Raw genomic sequence first — 14,059 nt, forward strand, 5'->3', positions numbered from 1 at the left:
AACTAGTGTACCCCTAACCACACAGCCAACTCGCTCGGCCTCAAACTTTTCAAAGCACTATTCTACCTTGGTGAAATCCTCTGCTGCAAAATGTGCCAAGTTAAAGTAAGTGCTATAAAACGTTTTAATGTCCAGCAGCACAGTGACACTACTAGACACAAAGTCTTGTGGCGATGATGGAATAAGAAAGTGCTAAAATTACCAGGTGTCTGAATAACTCTTTTCCGATTTCACTAAGAGATGGCACCAGCGAACAGTACGCAGTGTATGAATTTGACACAAATGTCAGTTTGTTCTTCTGACATTAACCTACCAGCACACACAAGTTGAGTCTGCCAAACACTAGCGTCTGAGTTTTATCGTGCAGCGATCATGTCGACACTTGTGCCTGAAAAGGAACATTTGCGCCACGCATTGGTTTTCTTATTTAATCAAAAGAGAAAGGCTGTGGAAAGTCATTGTTTGCTGGTAGAAACATCTGGTGAACACGCTCCATTGATTAGAACATGTGAGACATGGATTTGACAATTTCCCTTCGGCAAGAAGACCATGTTTTGTATCTGGTGGGACCATAGCGGTATTGTGTATTATGAACTCCTGAAGCCCGACGAAGCCATAAATGCAATCAGTCAATCAATCAATACTGATTTGCATTTAGGGCAGTCGCCCAGATGGCAATTCCCTATCTGTTGTTTCCCTAGCCTTTTCTTAAATGATTTCAAAGAAATTGGAAATTTATTGAACATCTCCCTTGGTAAGTCATTCCAACCCCTAACTCCCCTTCCTATAAATGAATATTTGACCCAGGTTGTCCTTTTGAATTCCAACTTGAACTTCATATTGTGATCCTTCCTACTTTTAAATACGCCACTCAAACTTATTAATCTACTAATGTCATTCCATGCCATCTCTCTGCTGACAGCTCGGAACATACCACTTATTGCAAGAGACTTTAACATGACACTTAGTCGAGCAGCTCGTCTTCTTTCTCCCAATTCTTCCCAGCCCAAACTTTGCAACATTTTTGTAATGCTACTCTTTTGTCGGAAATCACCCAGAAAAATCAATTGGACTTTTTCCAGGTCTTGAATCAGGTAATCCTGGTGAGGGTCCCATACACTGGAACCATACTCTAGTTGGTGTCTTACTAGAGATTTATATGCCCCCTCCTTTGCATCCTTACTACAACCCCTAAACACCCTCATAACCATGTGCAGACATCTGTACCCTTTATTTACAATTCCATTTATGTGATTAACATAATGAAGATTTTCCTTATATTAACACCTAGATACTTACAATGATCCCCAAAAGGAACTTTCACCCTATCAACACAGTAATTAAAACTGAGAGGACTTTTCTTATTTGTGAAACTCACAAACTTTCTTTTAATCCCGTTTATCAACATACCATTGCCTGCTGTACATCTCACAACATTATTGAGGACACATTGCAGTTGCTCACAATCTTGTAACTTATTTATTACTCTATACAGGATAACATCATCTACAAAAAGCCTTATCTCTGATTCCACTTCTTTACTCATATCATTTATATATATAAGAAAACATAAAGGTCCAATAATACTGCCTTGAGAAATTCCCCTCTTACCCTCTTAATTATTACAGGGTCAGATAAAGCTCTGCCTACTCTAATTCTCTGAGATGTATTTTCTAGAAATATAGCAACCCATTCAGCCACTCTTTTGTCTAGTCCAATTGCACTCATTTTTGGCAGTAGTCTCCCATGATCCATCCTAACAAATGCTTTAGACAGGTCAGTCGCGATACAGTCCATTTGACCTCCTGAATCCCAGATATCTGCTATATCTTGCTGGAATCCTACAAGTTGAGCTTCAGTAGAATAACCTTTCCTAAAACAGAACTGTATAGTATAGAACTGCCTTCTATCGAACCAGTTATTAATTTTGCAAACATGTCTAATATAATCAGAAAGAATGCCTTCCCAAAGCTTACATGCAATGCATGTCAAACTTACTGGCCAGTAATTTTCAGCTTTATGTCTATCAGCCTTTCCTTTATACACAGGGGCTACTATAGCAACTCTCCATTCATTTGGTATAGCTTCTTCGACCAAACAATAATCAAATAAGTACTTCAGATATGGTACTATATCCCAACCCATTGTCTTTATAGTACATCCCCAGAAATTGTATCAATTCCATCTGGTTTTCTAGTTTTAAATTTCTGTATCTTATTGTAAATGTCATTGTTATCATATGTAAATTGTAATACTCCTTTAGCATTAGTCTCCTCCTCTATCTGGATATTATCCTTGTAACCAACAATCTTTGCATACTGCTGACTAAATACTTCTACCTTTTGAAGAGCCTCACATACACACTCCCCTTGTTCATTAATTATTCCTGGAATGTCCTTCTTGGAACCTGCTTCTGCCTTGAAATACCTATACATACCCTTCCATTTTTCACTAAAATTTGTATGACTGCCAATTATGCTTGCCATCATGTTATCCTTAGCTGCATTCTTTGCTAGATTCAATTTCCTAGTAAGTTCCTTCAATTTCTCCTTACTTCCACAGCCATTTCTAACTCTATTTCTTTCCATTCTGCACCTCCTTCTTAGTCTACTTACTTCTCTGTTATAATATAGTGTATCTTTACCATTCCTTACCACCTTTAAAGGTAGAAACCTGTTTTCGCATTCCTCAACAATTGCTTTAAACCCATCCCACAGTCTTTTTTACATTTTTATTTACCGTTTTCTACCGATGATAGTTACTTTTTAGAAACTGCCTTATGCCAGCTTTACTAGCCATATGGTACTGCCTAATAGTCCTAGTTGTAAGACCTTCCTTTCTATCACATTTATTTTTAACTATGACAAAAACAGCTTCGTGATCACTAATACCATCTATTACTTCGGTTTCTCTATAGAGCTCATCTGGTTTTATCAGCACCACATCCAGTATATTTTGCCCTTTAGTTGGTTCCATCACTTTCTGAATCAGCTGTCCTTCCTGTATTAACTCATTTGCCATTTGTTGGTCATGCTTCCTGTCATTCACATTTCCTTCCCATTTGACATCTGGTAAATTCAGATCTCCCACTACAATTACATTCCTTTCCATGTCGTTTCCCACATAGCTGATTATCTTATCAAATTTCAGTGGAACCTCGGATTGCAAGTAACTTGGTCTATGAGTGTTTTGCAAGACGAGCAAATATTTTAAATAAATTGTGACTTGATAAGCGAGTGAGGTTTCGCAATATGAGCATCACGATTACATACGTTTTCACCTCTGCTGTGCCTTTGTTTTCCCCTCCCCCTGCCACTCTCTTTCCTGGGGAAGTGTGTGTAATCATTTCCCGCGCTGGACTTCAGTTGGCTTGCCTCGCTCGCATAGTTAACACCGTACGAGTGTACATGTTTTTTTCTGTCATCTGTGCTATAACTGTTCTGCAACGATGGGCCCTGTGAACGAAAAGAAGGCTAAAAAGGAATTCGGTCGGAAGAAGGAGACGATTACAGTGGATGAATCTGTTCAATGACAATGCAATGTCACATTTTCGTGAAATCCTCAAAAGAGGCAAAAGCAACAGTCATTGGACAGGTTCCTCGTTAAAGTTGCACGAAAAGAGAACACTTCCAATGAGCCAACCGATAGCAGTGATTCCTTTATTGAAATTCGTGCTACACAGTAATTCTTCTCATGTCATCTCTCGTCTCTCTCACACCAACAATGATTCTATTGTATGGTAAAGTGCAGTTTAATTGTTTTACGTTATATTTTGTTTTAGAAATGTTATGCGAATAAATGTTTTTGTGTTGTGGACGAATCATCTGAGTTTCAATAGTTTCTTATGGGAAAATTTGCTTTGATATACGAGCAATATGGATTACGAGCACGTTGCCGGAACGAATTATGTTCGCAATCTAAGGTTCCACTGTAATTCTGAATCCGTGTCAGTGCTACCCTTCCTGGTCTATACACTCCAAAGATATCAAGTTGCCTATTATATTTAGAAATGAGCCTTACATCTAGAATTTCATGTGTGTCATCTTTAACTTTTCGTAACTTACAAATTCTTCTTTCACCAGAATGAATACTCCCCCTCCCACCATTCCTATCTTATCTCTATGATACACACTCCAGTTCCATGAGAAAATTTCTGCATCCATTATATCATTTCTCAGCCATGATTCAACTCCTATTACAATATCTGGTAAATATATATCTATTCAATTACTTAATTCTATTCTTTTCTTTACAATACCTCTACAGTTCAACACTAAAATTTTTATGTCATCCCTACTTGATTTCCAGTTCCCTGTTCCCTTATCACAGCTCAATAGGCCACCCCGTTTCCCTGAATGTACCTCCCTATTACCCTTCCAAACAAATTTCCTAACTTATACATACCACTGCGGTTTAAGTGAAGGCCATCTGAGTGCAGATCCTTATCTCCAGTACAGGTTACTGATTATACGTAAGTCACCGGAGTCAATACCTGTTGATTTCAGAATCTCTATCAGCTTGCCTGACACAATCAAAAGCTTTCTTATAGTCTATAAAACATGCATAAACATCAACATTCATATCTCTGCACCTCTGTAACAACACATTTAACGAAAAGATTGCCTCACATGTACCAACGCCATTTCGGAAACCGAACTGATTCTGATCCATGTGGGATTCACATTTTTAGTATATTCTAGTGTGAATGATTCGCAAGAATATTTTGAGCATGTGAGACATCAAACTTATCGTATGATAATCATCGCACTGAGACGAGTTAGGCTTCTTCGGTAGTGGTATGAAGGTTGATTTCAGCCAGTCTGATGGTATTTCTCCTGATACATATATTTGATTGAATAATGATGTTAAGATATTGAGGCCGGTAGATTCCTGTTCTGTTATTACTTTGAAAACTTCAGCATACACACCATCTGGTCTAGTTGCTTTACCATTCTTTTGAAGTTTTAGGGCATATACAACTTCACTTTTTTTATTTCAGGGCTATTTTCATTTATTCTCTCGTGAGCTGAAGGAGGATCATTTCTGCCATCTTTGAAAAGATTTTCTATATATTCCTTCCATCGTTTGAGTTTTTCTACCACACCCAAGATGATTTCATTATTGGCATCTCTCAAAATTTGCCCATATCGTCTCCATTGGAAACCACCAAGTTCTTTCACTTTCTTATGCAATTTAAAATAGTCGTGCTTCTCTTGAAGAATCTCAATTTCTTTACACCTATCAGTCGTCCATAATTCTCGGGCTTCTCTACACTTTCTGCGTACAGCTTTGTTTAGAATTTTGTACTGAATGTGATCTGTATTTTGTGTTTTCTCCACCCATTAGGATCTAGAAATTTCACTCCCAGTTTCCCACATACCCACTTCATAGTCTCCTTTAAATCCCCAATCACCCTCCAGTCAGTATCCCTCCTACACAGTATTCCACTGATAACAAACTCCGCTTCCTTAAACTTGACCCGTGCTGCATTTACCAGATCCCACATATCTCCAACTATGTTGGTACTTGTATCAGCTTGCCTTACGTTCTTGTTATCAATGTGAAACACTACCACCTTCTCCTTCCCCTCCTCCCTCTCTTCTACTTTCCTCAACATTGCCTTGTGCGCGTAGAGGCGCGCGGCTGTGAGCTTGCATCCGGGAGATAGTAGGTTCGAATCCCACTATCGGCAGCCCTGAAAATGGTTTTCCGTGGTTTCCCATTTTCACACCAGGCAAATGCTGGGGCTGTACCTTAATTAAGGCCACGGCCGCTTCCTTCCAACTCCTAGGCATTTCCTATCCCATCGTCGCCATAAGACCTATCTGTGTCGGTGCGACGTAAAGCCCCTAGCAAAAAAAAAAAACATTGCCTCAACCTAATTCCTGGATAACACTCTACCCTGGTCCCTTTCCTCCACACACTTTCCCCACATGTCTAACAATGGAATTCCCCATGACCAGAGCCTCAATCCTACCCACCTCATTTGATCCCCTCCCTTCCTGGTCAGCCCTGTCTTTTCTGATAGCTGCAGAAGCTGCTTCCTCCTCCCTTTTCTCCTTCCCATGACCCATCTTTTCCTATCCTATACTCTACATTTCCCTTTCCTACCTTTTCCCTTCCTCCTACTTCCACACATCTAACCAACAGTTCCCTGTTCCTCATCTTCTCTCTGTTGTTCTACCTGGAGTGACTCGTACCAATTTCGCACGGACACCTGTCCTGAATTCTGATCCTGAATAGAGCCCTTAGCCTGCAATTTCCTTCCCCTTAGAACGTTAGACCACCTGTCTTCTACAACTCTTTTCCTTCCCCTCCCTCTTGTACACCGACTGTAACTTGTACATGTTTTGTCTTCTATGAGAATCCTAATTATCTCTCTCAAACACTCCAACTCCTCCCTCATACCCCTCAATGCCTCGCCACAACCACAGTTCCTACACTTGCACTCCTTAGCCATTTTTTAATGGAAAAAATGAAAAGGAAAGGAAAAATAAAATAACTTATTTGCAAAAATTAAATAAACGGAGGAATATATTGTCTGGGATAGTACTCAAAGATCACACGACAATAAGGTAATTAATATATGACTACACTACAATACTACTTAGTCGTGCTCTATTTTTATCCTAACTGCAATTAAGCCTATCCTAATTACAACAGAATTTTAGTAAGAGTTTCTACAGATACCTCTACTATAAGCATAGAATCTCAGGGACAATACCTCTAATACCTCTACTATACTGGTGTGTGTGTTCAGTCTTCAGCCCTAAGGCTGGTTGGATCCTCAACAGCTCCGCCATCAGCTGTCATAGATGGCCTAGGCATTACTGAAGAGGTTACTAGGGAAATGAAGAGTGAGGTAGTTTCCCGTTGCTTTGCTCACCGAGCCAGAAGTTGCTATTACATATCAGTCTGCCAAGCCCACTGAAATGCATGCACCAACCGACCCTATGAGCAACATTTTCACACCATTCATAACAGGGACTGGCTGCAGAAGGAATGGCATTACTAACATCGCTCATACCTCAGTCACTTTCATAATGTCAAAGCCAAGTATAAGACAGAGACAGATCAATGAAAGTAACAAAATTACTCTAGCCAATACCAGAAGACATAGTGCACTGTAAACACTAGGTCCTGCAGGCAAAGGCAGCACTATACTGGTACTACACAAATATTTTACAATAATAAAATAAGCGCACTAAATTCTAATAGGATATTACTCATACTCTACTGTACAATACACTACAATAATTTTAAACTACGTTCAGACGTATCCTAATTGCAATACCGATACCGTATGCCACTACTAAGCACAAACAGAAATGAAAATTGCAAGTTTGAAATTTGCAAGAACTACTGTACTCAAAGTTTACCAACAAAGCTAAATGCTTAGACTGATTATTATTAGTACTATGCTCTAATAGATACACTGGAAATATACACATGAATATAGCAGGGAAGATACGGTACTGTCTAAATATACTATATCTACACTACAATTCTCAGCTGAAATGTGGTTATATGAATTTTTACCACTGGTGTATTACTATTATTTTCCCTACTATGCAGGGCGGAGAATAAAAGTGTCCTTAAATGCTGAAAAATAAGAGGTTGTCTACAATAATTTCTGTCAAAACTATGCTGGGGGCTTGAACTGCAATATTATTGGGATATAGGAATTTGTTTATTAACATTTACTCGAATAAACAAAGGTGGAAAGTACAAAGTATGCACAATGCTATTGCCGACATATTATTAATTTAAATCACGCATTGATCAAAAGATGGCCGGAATGGGCTAGAAGACGTGGCAAAGTGATTTTGTTACACTGTAATCTATGCGCCGTCTCACACAACAAAACCAGTGAAAGACACCTTGAAATCTCGAATAATAATAATGTTATTGACTTTATGTCCCACTACCTACTCTTTTGGTATTCGGAGACGCCGAGATGCCAGAATTTTGCCATGTAGGAGTTCTTTTACGTGCCAGTAAATCTACCAACACGAGACTGGCGTATTTAAGCACCTTCAAATACCACCAGACTGAGCCAGTATCGAACATGCCAAGTGAGAGTCAGAAGGCCAGCACCTCAATCGTCTGAGCCACTCGGCCCGGTCTTGACATCTCTTGGATGGGACATCCTTTCACACCTGTCGTACTTCCCTGACTTGGCGCCATCTGACTATTGCCTCTTTGCACCGATGGGGCATGCACTCACAGAGCAGCACTTCAGCAATTTTGAGGAAGTTGGAAAATGGCTCGATGAATGGTTTGCCACAAAAGACAAGCAGTTTTTCTGGCTTGGTATTCATAACTTACCTGAAAGATGGGCAAAGTATGTGGAAGCCAAGGGCCAATATTTTGAATAAACAAAAACTGAATTTCCCTTGAAAATTACATGTTTTCTTTACTGCAAAAACCAGCAAAAACTTATGCATACACCTGGTATGAAGGAAGCTATCATGGCCTTAATTAAGGTACAACTCCAGCATTTGTCTTGTGTGAAAATGGGAAACCACAGAAAACTATCTTCAGGGCTGCCAACAGTGGGATTCGAACCCACCATCTCCCGAATACAAGCTCACAGCTGTGTGACCCATACTCCATAATGCGCAGCCAACTTACTTGGCTCTTAATAACTACAATAAAGCACAAAAGCGATAGTCATGATGAACAATAATAGTATATCAAATATCAAATGAAAATTACATGAAGAGAAATAGAAATACTATAATATAGTACTGGTTAGTGGCAGCATGTGGATAAATTGTCAGGGGTTTCACTGGTTTGGAAAATGAAATGAAAATCCTCAATCTATTTCCAGTCATTCGACCGGATCAGGAATGGAATGAATGAAGCTTCCATCTAGAGGCAAGGATAGGTATTGTACTGGCTGCCGAAGCCTATAGCACTCCTCTGGGACAATGGCTAATGACTGACAGATGAAATGAAATAATATTGGAGAGTGTTGCTGGAATGAAAGATGACAGGGAAAACCAGACTACCCGGAGGAAAACCCGTCCTGCCTCCACTTCGTCCAGAATAAATCTCACATGGAGTAACCAAGATTTGGACCACGGAACTCAGTGGTGAGAGGTCGGCGCGCTGCCACCTGAGCCACGGGAGGCTCCGGTTTGGAAAATAATGTATTCACATTTATTGACATTTACATAGATGTAAAATAGTGACATGGCTTGATTACCAACGCGACTTTCCTTCTAAGGCACACAGCCGCAGCTCGAAGAAGTTATTAAAATAATGAGAAATGAACGAGAGAGAGAGAGAGAATATGAGGTGTAATAATAGGCACTGATTCCGGGGGTCTTGAACAATCCCAACATTTTTGTGGGAGTGCCCAGCACCTCCTCCAAACAGGGAAAAGAAAGATTTAAAAAAAAGAGATAACAGAAGAAGAGAAAAAGGGGAAATATTTGTCATAGTTCTTAACCCTAGCAATTATAAGGTATTTTTGTCTCTACATTACTGGGGGGCAGGGGCTAAGTAGCCCACTGAGAAACTTTTTTTTAAACTTTATTCTCAATCACAAGTGGTACGGATATTTTATTTTATTAGTTAGATCTGATTCATCCAAATCTTCAGAAAGGGTAATTGATTTCAGAGGTAGTTAAGTTTACTTAAAGATCTCTTTAACTGTACCCATTTTTACATGTACATCAGAATAGTTTTAATTCACCTTGAGAAGATTTTAAACCTCAACAGTATAATGATGCAAGGGAAATTGAACGACAATGCATTCATGCATGTCCATAATCAAGAAACAAAAAAAAAAAGTGAACATCAAAACTGTAGCGAACGTGTTCATCAAATGATTGGCTGTTTATAGAAACACTCTCTTTATGAGTAAGAATTAAAAATTGTGCAAATATTTTAAATTTTGTTCAAACACTTAAGAGTTTTGTTCTCTCTTTTTTTTAATATATATATACTAAATAAATGCCAAATTTGAGGCAATTTGCTTTTTAAAAATCCCTATTTAGTATAATTCTACTAGAAAACCAGACTTTTTTACTTTAAGATTTAAGAGACACAATTTGTATTTCTTTAGCTTCTTTAGTGATGATAGGATAGGAAAGGACTAGGAGAGGGAAAGAAGCGACCATGGCCTTAATTAACATACCTATCAATACAAAGGTATTTTTGTCTCTACATTACCAACAAAGGTGGGGAGTAGCTGAGGAGCCCATGGAAAACTATCTTCAGCGCTGCTGACAGTGGGGTTCGAACCCACTATTTCACGAATGCAAGCTGATAGCTACGTTGCTCAAACTGTGCAGCCACTTGCTCGGTTGGACTGTGAGTTAGAGCATCCCCACTAATTTTCAAAACCCAGTGCCTCTGGATGTAATTATGAGGCATGTTTTTTAAGTAGTGGCCATTTGAAAATAACTACACAACGAAAGGCGGTTTTCAAACACCACATTTATTTGCAGATTCTACATACTTTACTCTATTTTCAACATAGCCGCCAAGTTTGTTTAAACACTTATCATACCTTATAACTAAGTTTTGTATACTCTCTTCATAGACACTTGCCGCCTGCTCCAACCAGGAGTATTTGATCTTGCGCTGGGACAGAGTCTGTTTGGCTTTCACCTTTACAGGCGAATCTTTTGTTTTTGTACAGATTTGAGTGTTCAATGACGTTTTTGACTTGTTATGCTGAAGAAGGTGACGGCATGTTGAGTCAGATCATAACGGGAGACGAAACATGGGTTTCGCATATCACGCCCGAATCAAAGCAACAGAGCATGGAATGCAGACACACATACATTTGCCTGTAAAGGTAAAGGCCAAACAGACTCTGTCCCAGCACAAGATCAAGAACTCTTGGTTATCGGAGCAAGCGGCAAGTTTCTATGAAGAGGGTATTCAAAACTTAGTTGTAAGGTATGATAAGTGTTTAAACAAACTTGGCAGCTATGTTTAAAAATAAAATATGTAGAATCTGAAAATAAATGTGGTGTTTGAAAAATGTCTTTTGTTGTGTAGTTATTTTCAAATGACCCTAACTTAAAAGACATGCCTTGTACCTTAAGCTGATCCAATTTCCTCTGATTTTGAAGACTTTGCATGTATAGGAATAATTGCTTCAAAAAAGTGTTAGACAGACTAGTGCCATTTATGTCTTGATGTACTTTGCTGTTTACTTTTCACATAACTTGTATTACTATTTAAAAGTTTCATTGATCACATAAACATAGGCCATGTACACCTACTGATGATTTACAAATTATAGTGAGCAAAATATTCTGGTCACTGCGGTTAAGTAAATCAGAACCGCAAAATCGTGAAATTAAAATCCCTTCAAAATCTACCACGTACAGTAAATTTTAACTGTGCACTCTGTGACAGTGATTCAGCAAATTTCGGGACTGCTCGATGTAGATGATGTCTGTCGCTGGTCCAATTGCCAGCGATACCTGGCCTATGTTCTCCTTGTCCTCATAGTCCCTCGCTTTGTGCACCCTCCTTACATCCTACAGCATCATGCCTTTTACTTCAGAAATTGAACCTATTCCCTGGTTTGGGAGAGCATCTGAGTGTTGATGCAAAAATTATTGCTATGTGCGTGATTATACAGAAATAATTAAAGGAATAGGCTCTCGATAAACCATTTTACTATGACATCTATTTCTAGGGAGTTCACTGAACTACAGAACATATAGAGCATACCATGCCTAGTACTACTTCAATACTATATGCAATTTCAGTAGTGTGTGAAGAAGGTAATTGATTTCTGTTCTCTTCACTCTGTACCCCATTCTTTATTCCCAATTAACCATTTTACAATACCAGCGCTGCCTGTTAGTTTTCTCAACAAAATACAAAAATGGGGACCTAGTGAACAGGGAAGCTTGTATTATATTGATACAACTTAATTTAAAGGTTGAACTTACAATTGGTAATAGACTTACTTTAGGTTGACAAAGTCAGATTAACGGATGTGATTAAAATAAACAATATACAGTATACGGTATTGTATAATATATACAAAATATAGTGATAAGTGTGGCTTCCATTGTCATCTTCTGTTAGTGGACTGCTTTATTCACAGTATAATTCAGCAGGTCATCATGCATTTTCCAAAAAAGTAATATAATAATTGAAACTGAGAGTGAAAATATAACCAATATGATGCATTAGTTAATGACTCTGGTGAGTTTAACTAGTGGAAATATTAGTTTCTTGCATCATGTACAGAAATGAATGCTCTTTACATTTAATTAAGATGTACTATCTTTCATCTTGTTGTAGAAAATCAAACATGCCATTATATCAACTCAAATGGTGGTACATCATTCTCTAATGCTTGATTTTTGTGTTTGTTTCTTTTTTGGTAATTTGCTTACGTCGTAACGTCCTCTTCTTCTCATTACTTCCCCCACATTGTAGTCAGTTCTGGAATTCATTTACACCGCGGTAAGTTGGTCCCTTAAGTTTTTACTTACTGTTCAATAACTAAACCAAAGGAAAAGACAAGAAAATGAAAAAGATTTCACGTTCGTTATTATATCCCTACTATCTTCTTGACAGGCTATCTTTAACTTCTTATTCCCTTCATACATTCAAAAGTGCTTTCATTATCATAAATTAAACTATTTAACTGAATTGTTAATATCTGTTTCTTCATTAGGTTTGTAAGCCTGAAAGTAAAATAAAACCTTTACCTTGCAATGAATTTTCTTCAAATATAGATTCTCAAAATTGGTGAAACAAAAATGGACAACAAGAAAGTAAATCTTGTCCTATCCAGTACTATAAATTTACATGAACAAAAATTATTATAAGAGTAATGATTTTCAGGGCATGGAGCAAATGCAAAGTATAATGTACCATTAAATTCCTTGTCCGGATTGGACTATGTCATCGTTCTACATACATTATGTACATGTTGGTGAAGTTTCAAATACATTACAATATTCTTTATGAAGGTGACGGGTATACCCCTACTTGATCCAAAGTCTTATATTGTATTTTCACCCCCAGGCATATGCAAAGTCCAAGAATGTCCTTTTAGCATTTGGAATGTGGCCCTTGCCCTGTGTTCATATGGAAATTTTCTGTTCTGTGTTTTCGTCTTCCATCATGCATACTGGTAATGTGTGAACAATAAGAACCAAAGAATTACTAATTTTGTAACTTTCCTCCAAATTCATATTTTTGGGAATGATTTTAAATTTCTATGACTTCTCAAATTTGTATTTCAAGATTCTGAGATAAAGTTACTAAAATATTGTTTTATCACAAGAAATGTTATGATTTGTTTTGGATGAATGGTTAGTTACAGCTGAAATTTCCATGTCTTGGCTTTTGGTGTGATGGGTATGTTCTCTGAATCTGGTAAAAAATCAGTCACTTTGTTTTAATCACAAAGTATATACCATAGCTATATTCAATGTGGTAGACTCGAGGACAGACCTGTTCAGTAGTCTGTTTTAGTTGCCTTAGAAGACTGATTACCTCAGATTCAGTATGGATGCATCAGTAGCCTTGATAAAGAATATTGTAATGTATCTGAAATGTTAGCAACCTGCACAGAATGCACATAATAATGATATGGCCCAACCCAAAGAATGTAATAGGATCCATATGTTACTTCTTAAACTCCTCAAAGTATTATGGGCCTTCCTTTTTTTTACTTCTTCAACTAATATACATAATTTCAGGATTTAGGATACATTTTACATGAGCCAACAACATATACCAAAATGTTTTATAACATTTTTCTTTGCAATTATTAAGCAAAATGTCATTAACCTAAATTTCAAACAAATTATTGTAATTACCAATATGTAACATACTTTTGTATCGGAAGAGATTATTTGATACAACCAAAAAAGAGCTCTGTAGTTCTTCTTTACTACCATTTTATATAATAACAATAATTTTCAAGCATTCCTTGTCATGAATGTAAAATTTTGTTACTTTTCCATTCCAACCTCTGTGCAGCTCATTAGATAAGATTTGTATTGAGTAAATACTATACAATATCTTTTTCCCAATTCATCATTATTGAATAACATTTATT

General features: G+C 37.7%; 1 protein-coding gene across 1 annotated transcript in view; it reads left to right on the plus strand.

The window, feature by feature from the left end:
* Ten-a (tenascin accessory) overlaps positions 1–14,059 on the plus strand; it is a 596,228-nt gene that overhangs the window by 167,440 nt on the left and 414,729 nt on the right. The window contains exon 9 of the mRNA XM_068225631.1: positions 12,424–12,450. Coding sequence (XP_068081732.1) covers positions 12,424–12,450 — 27 coding nt within the window. The remainder of the gene's footprint in view (positions 1–12,423; positions 12,451–14,059) is intronic.

Source organism: Anabrus simplex, chromosome 1, assembly GCF_040414725.1.
Source record: "Anabrus simplex isolate iqAnaSimp1 chromosome 1, ASM4041472v1, whole genome shotgun sequence".
NCBI lineage: Eukaryota > Metazoa > Arthropoda > Insecta > Orthoptera > Tettigoniidae > Anabrus > Anabrus simplex.